This window comes from Patagioenas fasciata, chromosome 2 (assembly GCF_037038585.1).
Source record: "Patagioenas fasciata isolate bPatFas1 chromosome 2, bPatFas1.hap1, whole genome shotgun sequence".
Taxonomy (NCBI): Eukaryota; Metazoa; Chordata; class Aves; order Columbiformes; family Columbidae; genus Patagioenas; species Patagioenas fasciata.
The window spans coordinates 24,838,556-24,852,150 of record NC_092521.1 but is presented as its reverse complement, the minus strand read 5'-3'; the positions used below and the strand labels follow the sequence as shown (position 1 = coordinate 24,852,150).

At 39.3% G+C, this 13,595-nt stretch overlaps 1 protein-coding gene across 1 annotated transcript in view; it reads left to right on the top strand.

Moving 5' to 3' along the window:
* The window catches only part of MTDH (metadherin), a 39,079-nt gene extending 34,318 nt beyond the window's left edge, over positions 1 to 4,761 (top strand). Inside the window, exons 12-13 of the mRNA XM_065830660.2 lie at positions 171 to 327; positions 1,866 to 4,761. Coding sequence (XP_065686732.1) covers positions 171 to 327; positions 1,866 to 1,936 — 228 coding nt within the window. The 3' untranslated portion in view covers positions 1,937 to 4,761. The remainder of the gene's footprint in view (positions 1 to 170; positions 328 to 1,865) is intronic.
* Positions 4,762 to 13,595: the final 8,834 nt, after the last annotated feature.

Sequence of the window (13,595 nt, the reverse complement as noted above, 5' to 3'; positions counted from 1 at the left end):
GTCTTGTAGCCTTGATTTTAAATTTTGAAGGATTTTAATATTGGCTTAATTTTTCAATGCCATCTTTCCAGCATCTGCTGAGTATACTCCCAAAATAATACTGTGTAAGAGTGTTTTACTGTTGTATGACTTATTAACTTTTGGAAACTTTTTTTCTGTTTTTCAAATAGCCTGAGGAGGCTCCTTCACTTGCTGTTTCTACTGAGCCATCTGTAATTGTATCAGAGAGCGAGTCTGACAAGATCGCTTCCCAAGTGCCACAGATGCTGCAAGAGACAGATGTATCTAGCTCCAATATTAAGCAAAACAGTGTGCCTCCTCCACAGAGTAAGTACCTCTCAGTACAATTCATACATCTGAATTCAGGGTGTACTTTTTTTTTTCCCCCCATAGAGCATATATAGTCAGAATGCTTTGCCCTGAGGTTAGGTTTAGAGTGCCATAATCACATACACATGTATTTCATTTATATATCTTGCCATATTTTTGCTTTCATTGAAATACTTGGGCAGGTGTGTTTTCACTGTGAGGAAAAACTGGCTTTGTAATGCTTGAATGACTGAAAATGTCTGTTGGCCTTGTCCAGTCCTTGACAGACATCTGGATGTACTCTTCACCATCAGGACTGGAGCTCTATGCTGTTACTAAGTAGTTCTGCCAACAGTGTTTCAAAGGCTGGCTTGCCATTCTTCAGTGGATGGGTACCAACATAGCAGTTGACAGGATGTTTAGCTACCAGAAATTTGGAAAAAAATACAAGCAATGCAGTTTTCAACCTACTGGGGTTTTTTGACTTTTCAGCTTAGCTCATTAGCATATGCTTCCATGAAATGTGGTAATCATGGAGGAAAACAGTTGCTGTTATAGGAGCAGAAAGCTATTGGGTGATGTGCTTACTTTTGTTGTAGCCTAACAGCACGTACCTCAGGCTGAACTGCTGCAGGTATGTTGCTCTTTAAAAATATGCTGTGCCCGGAGATGTCAGATGTACCTTCTCTTGTACTCATCAAAAGTGCTTATACTGAAGTATTCACCCAGTAAAACAGAAAAATTAGAAGGGAAGTTGGGATGTGAAAGGCAAAAGAGTTGTCTGAATTACACTCTTTAATGAGCCTAATAAATACTGACATTTTGTAGGAAGTTCCTGACTAAGTGTTGAAGTACTGAAACAGTTTTTAATGGCTGCACTGGAAACTAGATGATTTCATAGTATTAGTCTCACTGAACTGTGTTAATTAACTTAGTGGTTTTGAATATATTAAACAGCAGAATCTTTCAAGTTAATGTATCAACTAACAACTTTTTGTTCTGCCTCAAAAATATGAAGGCTTTTGTGACTGATTGATGCCTCAGTAGTTGAAAGAACTAACATCTCTTATATTCAGCATATCAAATATTTCACCCAGTTTACCAGTTTTGGCAGCCAGCATGTTTTAAGGCAATCTGTTTTAATAAAATAGTGCTTCTTTATTTGATTATGAATTCCATGGAACTTATTTAGTGGTTAGGAACAGTGTAATCTTATAAGAGTGAATATTTAGTGTCATTTTTGTACATGTGCGTGATTTCCAGTTAGTCAAAAATAATGACTCTATTGTAAATAATACATTTACAAAATTAATGACCTTTGTGTGTATCATTTTGTGTATTTGTGGTGTAAAAAGGTAGGTTGAAATTAGCAGGTGTTGCTTTAGATGCGCTTCTAATTAGACTATATGGTAGAAGCAGGTAAATATAACTCTGCTTCAAAAACCCCATTAATGGGTTGTCCTGAATTACTTTATTAATAGTATGGGGTGTATTTTTAAAGTCAATTTTATGTAAACTTTCTCAGTCCTAACACTGTAGTTATGTTTTGTTTGTAGCGAAGTCTGAAGAAAGCTGGGAATCACCCAAACAAGTTAAAAAGAAGAAAAAAGCAAGAAGGGAAACGTGAACTTCCTGAGATGGACGTGTGTTGCTGAATATTGTCATGAAGATTATGCTGTTTATGCAATAATTTGTGAACATGTACAGAATTTTATATAAATTTCAAACAATTTTTAAAAACAGAACTGCTGTGAACACAACCATCTTTAAAAAGGAATCAAAGGAAAGTATTGTATAGCAAACAGAACATCCTACATTTGAAAGACACTCTGAAGAGTCTGTTTTTCCAACTTTTGGAGAGAGATCTTAATTAAGCAAACAAACAAACTGGTTTTACAACACAGTGCCCTGTTTACAACAGATTATACTCTCATCTACAGCTGCGGATAAAAGATTGATTTCAAGGAAGGATTTTCTGTAAAAACAGTTGTCTGTACAAATAGTGGGTGTTTCTTGCCTCTCTTATGAGTGATGCATTAGAAGCACAGAATGTCAATCATTCGAATTTGTTTCATGCCTAAATCAAAGTGCTTTGATTAAATACATAATCTGCCATATCTTTACAGTAACTTGGTTAGCAAGTCTGCTAGCTATTGCAGGAATCACAAGTGCAAATCATTAACCATTTGTACAGTCAGACCTTCATGGTTTATTATATGAAGTTAACAAAACTGCTTTGGGTTAAAAGTTTGAGAATGTGGTTTGAAACTTGAGTATGGTTCATGAAGTTATTTTTGATAATGTCTATTACCTTACTTGAATTATTGAAGATAACAGTATATTTTTAAGAAAGCAGTAATGTGCATAAAATCGGTTTTCTCCTTAATTCCCTACAGTTCTTGGTTGATTCAGACTCCCATCTAAAACTGTATTCTTTCAATTTCTAAACTTACAGAATGAATTTAAATCAAATGTTCCCTTCCTTTAACACTTTTAAACTTGCCATACCCAATTCTGTTCTGTTCTCTGTTACTAAAACTCTGAAGAAAGCAAAGTGACTTTTTTCCCTCACCAGTTATTTGGGGTTTCAAAGATCTGTTGGAGAACTGGAGTGGCTTCAGACAGCTTTAATTGACATTGTCAAGACCAGTTATCAGGAACACATTTTTTTACTGCCTTAACCTGTAGTATGTAGAATGTGTCTAGACTTCTGGACAGGAGTTAGTGTTTTTATATAAAAAAATAAAAATTCATGCAAGTATAGCTGTTGTAAAATAAAGACCGTTTCCCACTTGAAACTGTTAATTAAAATGGTGTTTCAGATGTGTTGTCATTTTCAGGCACTGTGTAACTACATGGTATCAAACTGGCAGATGTGTTTGTGTCTGTAAGGTGCATGCTCAGCCATGTACACTGTAAATAGCCTTTACAAAATTTTGTTTGATAAGGATGGCAATTAACATCACCTGGTAAATTCAGTTAAAGAAGAGCCAAGTTTTTTGTTTTGCTTTTTAAAGGATTGATTTCTGGTTTTGTGACACAAACAAAACTGTTAACAGCTGTAACACATGGTACTGATCAACAACCTTGTACTCTTACTGTACTGGACTGCGGTTTGGCAGTATTGCAAGGCAACGATAGTTAATGCCTCAAGCTGGTTTTAATTGTACTGAAAATGCACCTTGCTAATGGAGAGCTTTCCTAATAAATGGATGTTAACTTACACAGGTATTAACCCCTGTGTATCAGGAACATGTGACACTCTAAATTGATTTGTTAAAATAAATTGAGCATATTGACAGTACTGATTTATTTACTGGGAGGGGAGTAATGCCTGAGACTGATACCTGCCAAGATTTATGTATAATAAATTTAGAACTGAAGTGTAGCTTTTCAAGGAGTATCTTAAGGCAAACACAAAAATAGGATATTACCAAACCATGCAGAGTCCTTTGCATGTAAATAATATTATCATTTGTCATCTTCATAGTAAAGATTTAAAAGAATACCCTTTGAATTTGGGTTTGTAATGTGTGTCTGAAATGTCTGTTTCCAATCTGTATGTTGTGCTACGAGCCTCTTGTGTAGAAAATACTAAGATTTTTTGTAATGAGAGCCTGACCCCAAGAGCTTTTGCTGCTGCAGATTTTTTTTTCCTCTTGAGGATAAAATTGGTGATATTACTGGGTTAGTGAGCTGTAGCTTTTAAATGGCTTGTCATCCTGGAAAAAAAAAAATAAAAAAAAAAAGGAAGCAAACTAGTTAACAACATAGGAACCCTGCTAATTAACTGCTACTACTAAGCAGAACCATCTAAATACATAGCCTTCCTTTCCAAGTGTTGTTACTTATTTAGCAGCACCATTGGTGTTTTCTTAATGTACAGTTTCAATGTCCTACAAAGCAAAATTTGCTTTATTTGACACTCATTAAAGAGACAGTAACTGTATAGCATATTGTCTATAGATAGAAACTTTGTTATCTATGTACTGTCATGTTTCTATGACTCAAGCAGTTGTTAGTCTTAATGATACACTGAATCCAGACTTTGGTACTTGGATGGAAAGAGCAAACACCATTTGAAGAAGGTTAATAATTTTTTCTTTTTTTTTTGTTTGTTTTTCGTTTTTGTTATTGAATGCATGGAATGGTTTCATAAATCAAATATATTGGGTTTTTCTAAATACTCTGGAATTATTTGTATGCGTAATTTAAACGTGTGATGATGTATAATTGGATATTCATGGCATATTTTTATTTCTTTTGTGGGGAGGGGAAGGTGTACAGAGTTCATATGTGCTTGTTACAAAGGTAACAACTGTGCATTGGTTTGGGGGGTGAAAACTGTATTTCTGATGCCCTTTTAGAAGCCTAAAGAAGTGCAAAAGAAAAGCACTACTCTAATATTTACTAAGAATGTACATATTAAAAACATTTCAAACTTTATAGAAATATTTCTAGTACTGTTGTGTTGTAACTGGATTGTATCTCACTAGAAACAGCCTTATTAATAGTTCCTAGCCATGGGATTGTCTGGTGAGTAAGGCTTTTGAGAGGTGTAGCCACCAGAGTACCTGGTGTCAGTAGACTTACAGCTGTTATTAATCACAGTTGTTTTGCCTTGAAGTGACTCGGGTTGGTTGCCAGCCAAGATTTCAGTTGTTAAAAAACTGCAGGTCTCTTGCAGCCACTTGTACCTGCAAGTCTCCTTCTGGTGACCACCACCTACCCATGAAGGACAGAGTGCTCTTGTGGCTGAGCACTGAAAGATTCCTTAATTGTTCTGTTGTGAAAGGAAGAAAGAAAAAAATACACTTCTTAAAAGACACTGCTAAAGTCATTTTACTGATAAAATTCTGGGTGAGTTGTTTCATTTAAGAACTAAGAACATCAGCTGAGTGAATTTGGGTGGGAGGAGGACTGGGAAGCGTTGCATGGCCAACAGTTCCTAACTGTTGTGGTGCAGTATCACCAGGGGTTTTATTCCCTGCAGGACTGACGGAACTACTGTTAGTTGGGAATGACATGGGAGAACTTGTATTTTGTCAGGGAGGAGAGGATTCTTGTTTCCTGTATCACTGTTCCTATTGAAACTTAGTTGAATTGCTAAAATGGTCTCTATAGTGGGTCTCTTCAGTTTGAGAAACTATCAAACTTATTTTAAATGTCTGGTTGGTTGTACTAAGCTGAAGGTTTCTGGTTCACTGAAAATCGGTTACTTTTATGAGATTATGTCGTCTTTAATTTTGGTGTATTCTGGAAAAGAAAATTGCATTTAAAATTCTTAACATGAAACTCTGCAGCTCAAAGCAAGTACATTTTCTATCCTGATTGTAGCATCAAGCAACCTCTTAACTTGGGTCAGTATTTTTAGTTCAGGCCATGGCAGAGGGTATGTCATGGACCACTCGGAACTGGATCACCACAATGAGCTCCTAACACTGACTAGTTTGAGAGGGGTTCCTTGTGTCTTTCACACGCAGAGTGTTTCCACTTAGCTGCTCTGACCTGGAGTTAAGTGGTTCCTTATTTCAAATATCTGATGAAATATAAACCAAATACTTTGTTACTGAGGTCTTTGTTCTCAGAGGCCATTCTGACTAAGGCTTCCACAGCTTGTTTTTCATGGCTATGCTATGTCCTTGACCATCCATACCTATGTAGCTAATGAATAAAGTCATGCAAGTGAAGCTCTGGCTCGGAAATAACTTCAATCTGATGTGACACTGTAGCTTGGACTCACTCTTGGACAGCCAGGCCTTCATGTGTCTTTTGAAGAGGCACCCTGGACTGGGCCAGGCCTTAGCCAGTTAGCCAAAAGAATAGGAGCTGTATCAGCTGATGGTCCCTCTGCTTTTGAGGGCTGAGTGTACATCCAAGGAGATACACAAGCTTTGCTTCTGCTCTTACAAGTCTACAAAGGCATTATGAAAGATTGGTAACCTTGCTTTTACACCCATACACATAGGTAGCTATTGTGTGTGGAAGATACCTGCAGCCATGTCTGAAATTAGTACAGAATGAGTTTTCTTGAGAGGACGGGGATTCTGTGAGGAGCTTCCAGGGGGGAAAAAGGAGCTGTGAAATGCTGGGAGCTTTTCAAGAACCTTCTGGAAGCACAAAACCAGTTCATCCCCTTTAAAGGTAAGGGAAGTAGGCAGAGCAAGAGACACTCCTCCCCTTGGCTTAACTGCCAGCTTCTGAGTCGGTGCAAAACCAAAAGAGAAGCATACCACAAATTAAAAAAACAGACGAATACCTGATGAGAACTGCAAGGGCAGTGCCAGGGACTGCAGAGATAGAGAAGCTGTAGCTCAGCTTGAATTGAAATGGGCCATAGATGTCAAGACTACAAGAAAGGGTTTTCCAGGTACACAAACAACAAGCAGAAACAGAAGAGAAATACTGGCCTGCTGCCCTGAAAAGACAGAGGTTCGTAAGTCTTCTGTCACTGTTGCCTACCAGCACTGTTGGGCCCCAGGCCATGGGGACAGAAATCCAGGCTGACGAAAGCACAGACCCTCGCATCAGGGAAGGAAGAGTTGGTAAAGAAACTATGCTACAAATATATGGGCTCTGACACTATCCACCCCATGGCGTTAAGAAAGGTGGTTGGTATTGTGAGGCTGCTCTCCATGGTCTTTGAGAACTCATGGAAATCTGGGGATGTCCCAGAAGAGTAGAATAAGGGCTTAATAGAGGATCCAGGAAATTCTAGGCCCATGAGTCTTACTTCACTCCCTGGGAAAGTTATGGAAAATGTCCTCCTGGGGGATATCACAGGTCAAATGAAGCACATGATTGGGAAAAGCCAGCATGGAGCCACCAGGGTCAAGTTGTGCTTGACAAACCTGATCACCTTCTGTGATGAAGTAACATGCTCAGTTGATGTGGGGTGAGCAGTGGACCTTGTTTATCTCTTTCTCCAGTGCTTTAGATATGGTTTTCCATGTGTTCCTCCTAAAGATGCATTATGGTCTAGATGAGTGGTCTCTACAGTGTGTGTGGAACTGGCTGACAGGCCACACTCAGAGGGTGGTGGTAAGTGACTCCTTTTCAAACTGGCAACCTGTCATGAGTGGGGTCCCCCGGGACTGATGTTGTGCCCAATGCTGTTTAACATCTTCATAAGTGATCTGGATGATGGGATCAAGTGTACCCTGATGAAGTTTGCTGGTGATACCAAACTGAGTGGGGAAGTGGCAGGATGCTGGGCTGCATCAACAAGGGACAGCAGAGACAAATAAGTCATCCCACTCTACTCGGAGCTTATTAGGCCACACCTGGAAATACTGTGTCCAGTTTTGGTCCCTGTTATACAAAAAAGTTGTGGACAAACTGGAGGGGTGTCAAGGGAAGGGCCACAAAGATGATCAAAGGGCTGGGAAGCCACCATATGAGGAAAGGCTGAGAGAACTGGTCTTGTTCAGCCTTGAGAAAAGAAGGCTTAGCAGAGACCTTATCACCATTTAAAGGATGGCTACAAAGACGATGGAGTCACACAGGAAAGACGAGCGGTAAGGAGTACAAATTACTCTTGAGGAGATTTCAGGACAATTTTTCACAATGAAAACAATCAACCATCGGAATAATCTCCCCAGGGAAGTGCTGGATTCCCCAACACTGGGCACTTTCAAGATTCAGCTGGACAGGGTGCTGGGCCTTCACGTCTAGATCGTGCTTTTGCCAAGAAAAGATGGACCAGGTGATCCTTGAGGTCCCTTCCAATCTGGTATTCTGTGATCTGGTTACTGGAAATGAGGCGGCATCTTTCTGAACAGGGGAGAGACGATGCTGAAGCTGACATTACAATTTTTGAAAAGCTGCAGACTGGATTGGCTCCAAGAGTTAAATAATCTTGATTTAAAGTTACCTTATTTATAGCTCAAACTAACTAAGTAACTAAGAGTGGAAAATTCATTAGTTTGCTAATGAACAGCTATTCTCCATATGAATTCCCTATTTGTATACACTGTGATTAGGTATTTCATTTAACTTTCCTTCATTGTCTTGAAAACGAAAAGAATTGCCTTACAAATGGCTGAGAGGAACTCAGGCTGTTCAGTTCATTCTCCCTTTCTCCGAGCACCCTACCACTTTTGTCATTTGATCTGCACACATGCAACTCCTGAAAGGCTCCCAGTGTTGTTGTGCTGATGTCAACCACTCCATGCCTTGGGAGCTGAGGTATTTCAGGGATCTAGCACATGATGGAACTCTTGTTTTCTTCATTCTCCATCCATCTTTTAGTTCCTCATGTTGCTTATTCAAAACTGACAGGCAAGCTGTGACTGGCAATGCAATCTGTTCCTGGCTGTAAGCTTGAGGTATCTGGTTAGGGAATAGACTGTCTTATTGAATTATTTGATATACTGCTTCTTATAGAACTTGTTTAGGAACTGCTTATATAGCATTCACTTAGCGTAAGTTTGCTTAACATAATTTCTGCAAGCTGAAGGTCAGGACTTTGACTGATGGCCCATCTGATGAAAATTAAGAGATCCAATGGAGAATAGGGAGACCCCGACTCTAATTTTGTGACTGGCCTGGATTGACATGTGGGGGTTGAAGGCTTGGATTGCGGAAGTATACTTGCCCAAGTTTTCCTTTGCTGAGGGTCCCTCTTCAGGAGGCACCCAGCTCAAGTTGTTCTGTGCGGTACCTTGCAAATAAATTATTTATTTTAGAATTATTTCTGGAATCCATGCCTGAGTTTCTGCATTGGAAAACCTAGGGAAAATAAACTTCCTTAACATATACCAGTGTCAAAACATAATTGGCAAGCTTATCTTTGCAGCCAGAATGCTTTCCTTAGAGCTTCCCTTTCAGATCTTTATCCAATGTCAGAAACAAGCAAACACAAAAGCTTTTAAGAGAACTTCATGGAGCTCTCATCCACGCAAGTTGAAAGATGTGAGTGTTCCTCATACAGACACCTCTTTTGCCAAGTAACACAGTGATGAGTCCCCCTCTGTGCCCAGTGAGTTTGGAGCTATATGTTGCACCTTAACTGAGAGACTGTGAAATCTCTAGAAGATATCTCAGAATAGGCGTAAAAAATGGGTTTACATTTGAATGAAATGGGATTTCCTTTTTAAGAAAAAGCAAAAACAAAAGCCATACTTTAGCTAGCCAGTTATGCTTCCATATTGTTTGAATGCAGGAAAATGACAATCAGAAAACACAGAATTCTATAGAATTCCATGCAACTGCTACCTGGGCTTTTTCTATGGTATGCATAAAACACATCTCAACAGTTGTGTCTTCTGTCAATCAAATCCTGCATGTGCTAATGAAGGTGGCTTTCTCCAGAGGTCTTTTTGAGACTTGAGGAGGTCCATGTGTTCTCCTTCAAAGACTGTACTGCTTAGAGCAATGCAGTGTTAAAGAGTGTCCTTTTCATAACCACTCAGAGAGTCTAGGTCCTTCTGAATTACAGAAGAATGTAATCCATCAGTATTAGTTTCTTGATAGCGGCAGGTGGGGAGTGGGACACAACCTGTAAATTCAGTGAAACAAAGACTGTAGTCTTGGCCCAACTGAGTTTACCAGAGAAAGTTTGGGACGGGGCAGCTACCTGGGGTGACTGTTTCAAGTGATCTGTTACAAGTAACCCTGCCGTGCTAGCATTACCTTTCATTTGACTCCTGAACTATTTTGTTCCATTTTTGTCTCTCAGTTATGCTGGCCTTCAGTTTGGCCGTAAAGCTGGAATCTTTCGAGTTCTTTGAAACACTCTCAGGTCAATCTCTTCCTCTGTTCTTGCCAGCACGGTTTGAGTAGCCTCTTCAAGAAGAATCAAAACTGAGACTGTGCGGTGACTCGTGCGCTTGTGCAGCCCAACCACCCGACACCCCGCGGCAGCTGCAGCAGCTGCCTCTCCAGCATTTCCAAGTCATGTCTGTGCGCTCTGTAGACTGGGGTTAATATGGACGTTAAGTATGAGACTTTCACACTTTATTTTAATTTTTTTTTTTTTCCTTTTGCATGTATAACTTCCCCCCCCGCCCTCCCCGCCCTGTCACAGTCGTGCCTGGCTAATTATTTTTAAAACTTTAAAAAAACTTAATTTTTATAGTAGAGCTTTGAAATGTTTTCTTCCTTTTTGCTGAAATTCTTTTCTGCAGTTTCCAGGGAGAAACGTTCAAAGAGCTGCTTGCTCGGAACTAATGTGATGGCTTAATTTAAAAAAAATAAAAAAATAAATAAATAAAGGAAAGCCTGTCTTTTTCATAAGCAAAAATAATGTTACTCAGATTGGACCTAGGGACTGAGCACTTTTGAAGAGTAGTAGTAAAAACACATTTAAGTGCTTTTCTGGAATGCGCTCAGGATGCTCAGCACTTGGTAGAACTGAGCTGGAAAATCAATACTGTGCTATTTTATATTCATATACTACAGAGATGCAGTTCAAAGTCATCTGAGTCATGCAGCCTGCTGTTATGCTGTTAACCGCAGAACTTCTTTGTGATGTTTTAGGAGAATGTCTTTTACTGTGAGTCCTTAGTAGGCATGCAGAACAACAGATTTGTTTTTGTAATGATAAAACACTTGTACCACCTTGAATATAAAAAATACTTTGTAGACTGAGACAGAGATACATAACTGAAGGGTTCTAAAGCCTGGTGTGTTGGTGACTGAGAGGGGCAGGTTTTACATAGCCAGGGATTGCCATGTGTTTTGGATTTCTGCAGTCCCATCACGCAAATACTAAGCTATGGGAAACTTGGTCAGAAGTTGTGTGTATCACATTGGAAAATAGCTTTTTACCTCTTCACTTCCAGGTAGAATGTCTGTCGTGCAGCACAAGGTCAACATGTGGAAGCAGGATCACAAGTGCTTCACTTAGCATTAATAATTTCATCACTAAAAATCTTGACTTGATGGCATTATGCCGCTGGGATTCATCACTCTGTGCTGCCAGAGAACATCATGCTGGAACACATTTTCTTATGTGAAGACTTAATGTGATGCTAACATCTCTTGAGAGCACCACACATTGTCTGTCACACAGTGCTTTATTTCTACTTTGTGTTGCTGTTGTATGGAGGACATGATACAGTTTGAGACTTTACACTCTCTAGACTTAATCATTCCAAATATTTCCTGAGCAGTCCCCCTCAAAGATGATGTTTTGTCAGGTTAAGCGGGCGGAGAAATCTTAACTGCAAATTTTGTGCTTTATTTATGGCCAACCAGTGGCTCAGCCATGCTCCAAATGAAGTGAGCTATCAGCAGGGTGTTCTGCCAGGGCTTTAAGGATATCTCCTTCAGCAGGGTAAAAAACCTCAGCGTGGGGTGCTGACTGTCTTGCAAATATGAAGGTGTCCTATGTGGCAGTTAAGTGGTTTAAGGGCTTATATAGACTAAACATCAAAGGGGAAGAGGAAAAATACACAGATTTGCATTTTCAAGGTATACTTGATTTTAGAGAATGTCATGTTGATGGTTAGTTTTTTTTATGTTAGAACTGAAAAAAATGTCAGATGCTGAGAAGCTGAGCGAACAGTGTTAGGTACTTCACTACAAACGTGTGCAATAGGGAAGCTGGAGGATGTAAAGTAAAGGCACTGTACTGTTACATACCAACTGAGTGGCCCCACCAAGTCTGACTATTTCAGAGCACTGTCAGAATCACTTTGAACATTGACTGAATGAGATGCTGAGTTAGTAAAGAATGGGAGATACTGCTCTCCAAAGTGACAAATGTGTATCATTCTGGTCTGCAGAGATGGGGTTTCTGTATGCTGCGCCTAAGCCACTTGTATTCCAAAGATTTGTACAGAGGTGTTTGACACTAAATGAGTTGCAACAGAGATGATGAGTTAGAATTGTGTGTTATTGCAATTAAACATTCTCTGTGTTTTTATCAGCCGATTACTGAATACTACTGTGAGTTGGGAGATGTCTGCAATATTGTCTCAATCAGCGTTTCCCAAAGTTTCTTCAGACTATAATCAAATGTTTTCAGATGTGCATGCCTATAAAATGCTTTACAGTCACACTACAGTAATATACATTGATAACCTATATCGGGACACACATCAGAAAGCAGCAAGACACATGCTTTTGAAGTGATATTTATACTGCACTTGGGGATCAGTTGCCAAATAATGCTACTTCAGTAAAATTATACTGGTATTTGTAATGCAATTTCCTATACAAAGTGGAGGATGAAAAATTAGTCATCTGATTTAAACTATCAATGTTACTTCTGGCATGAGGGATCCTAAGAGGACATTTTTTATATTTGGAGGACCCTGTGATGAAAAGAAGCCAAGAGTATCTTTGGTTTCTATAATTAGAAGAACATTAGCAGCCTTGATCCATCTCTCTTTACAAGAGACAATATAAAATATACAGTACTAGAGAGCTTCAGTCTCATGTAGCTTTTAATCTAGATTTCCTAGCTGCATTCCCCAATACACACAAAAGATATATAAATTGGAACAAACTTAATCAAATTAAACTTTCTGCACCATCAGCACCATAAAGAATTGTTTTCCTTGCTCTTGAAGTAACAAATCCATCTGTTCTGTATCTCTGCACTTCATGAAGGACATACTATGGACCTGTGGTTACATATAGTGTATATAAAAGGTGTTACAGTGCATGTACAGTATTTGCAGTTTGCCTCTGCATGGGCTGCAGAAAAAGGCAAGTATTGGGTGTGTTAGAATTGCTATCATGTGCTCAGCAAGTCAGCGATCAAGGGGATTCAGGACAGACTGCTGAAGGGTCAAACCCAGTTGACATTTTCCCGGTATAAAGACACCAGTTCCTGTGGTCTGTTCTCCAGGCTTAGCTGACAAGCAAGTGATCTCCACTAGTGACTCCACACTAAGCAGTAGATGGATAAACTGGCAGAGGGTGTGACACTATAAGAAAGTCGAGTGCTTTTCTTAGCACAGAAAAAAATAATATGGTTGAGACTGAAAGTTTCAGTAAAGCTCCAAGGTAAACCTCTGCCTGTGGTGAACACCAGTGGGAAGAACTGAGTGCCTTGTCCTGGAGTTTGCCCAAGAGTCCAACAAATTTGGAAGAGAGCAGGAAAAGAGGAATAACTCCGTAGGTATTCAAAGTAATAATGGTAATGCTAATCAGTTGCTTTAAATTTGATGATAGCTCAAAGCTCAGGTTTTTGGTGCTTAGTGTGCTAAACAATTTAAAAAATGCATTTGGAGGAAAGTCTAAGCAGGCTCCCAAGTAAAGTGGTGAGTTACTGCTTGACTAGCAGTAAACATGACTAGCATCTAAAAATCTGAAACTGAGAAGTGCTTGCTATG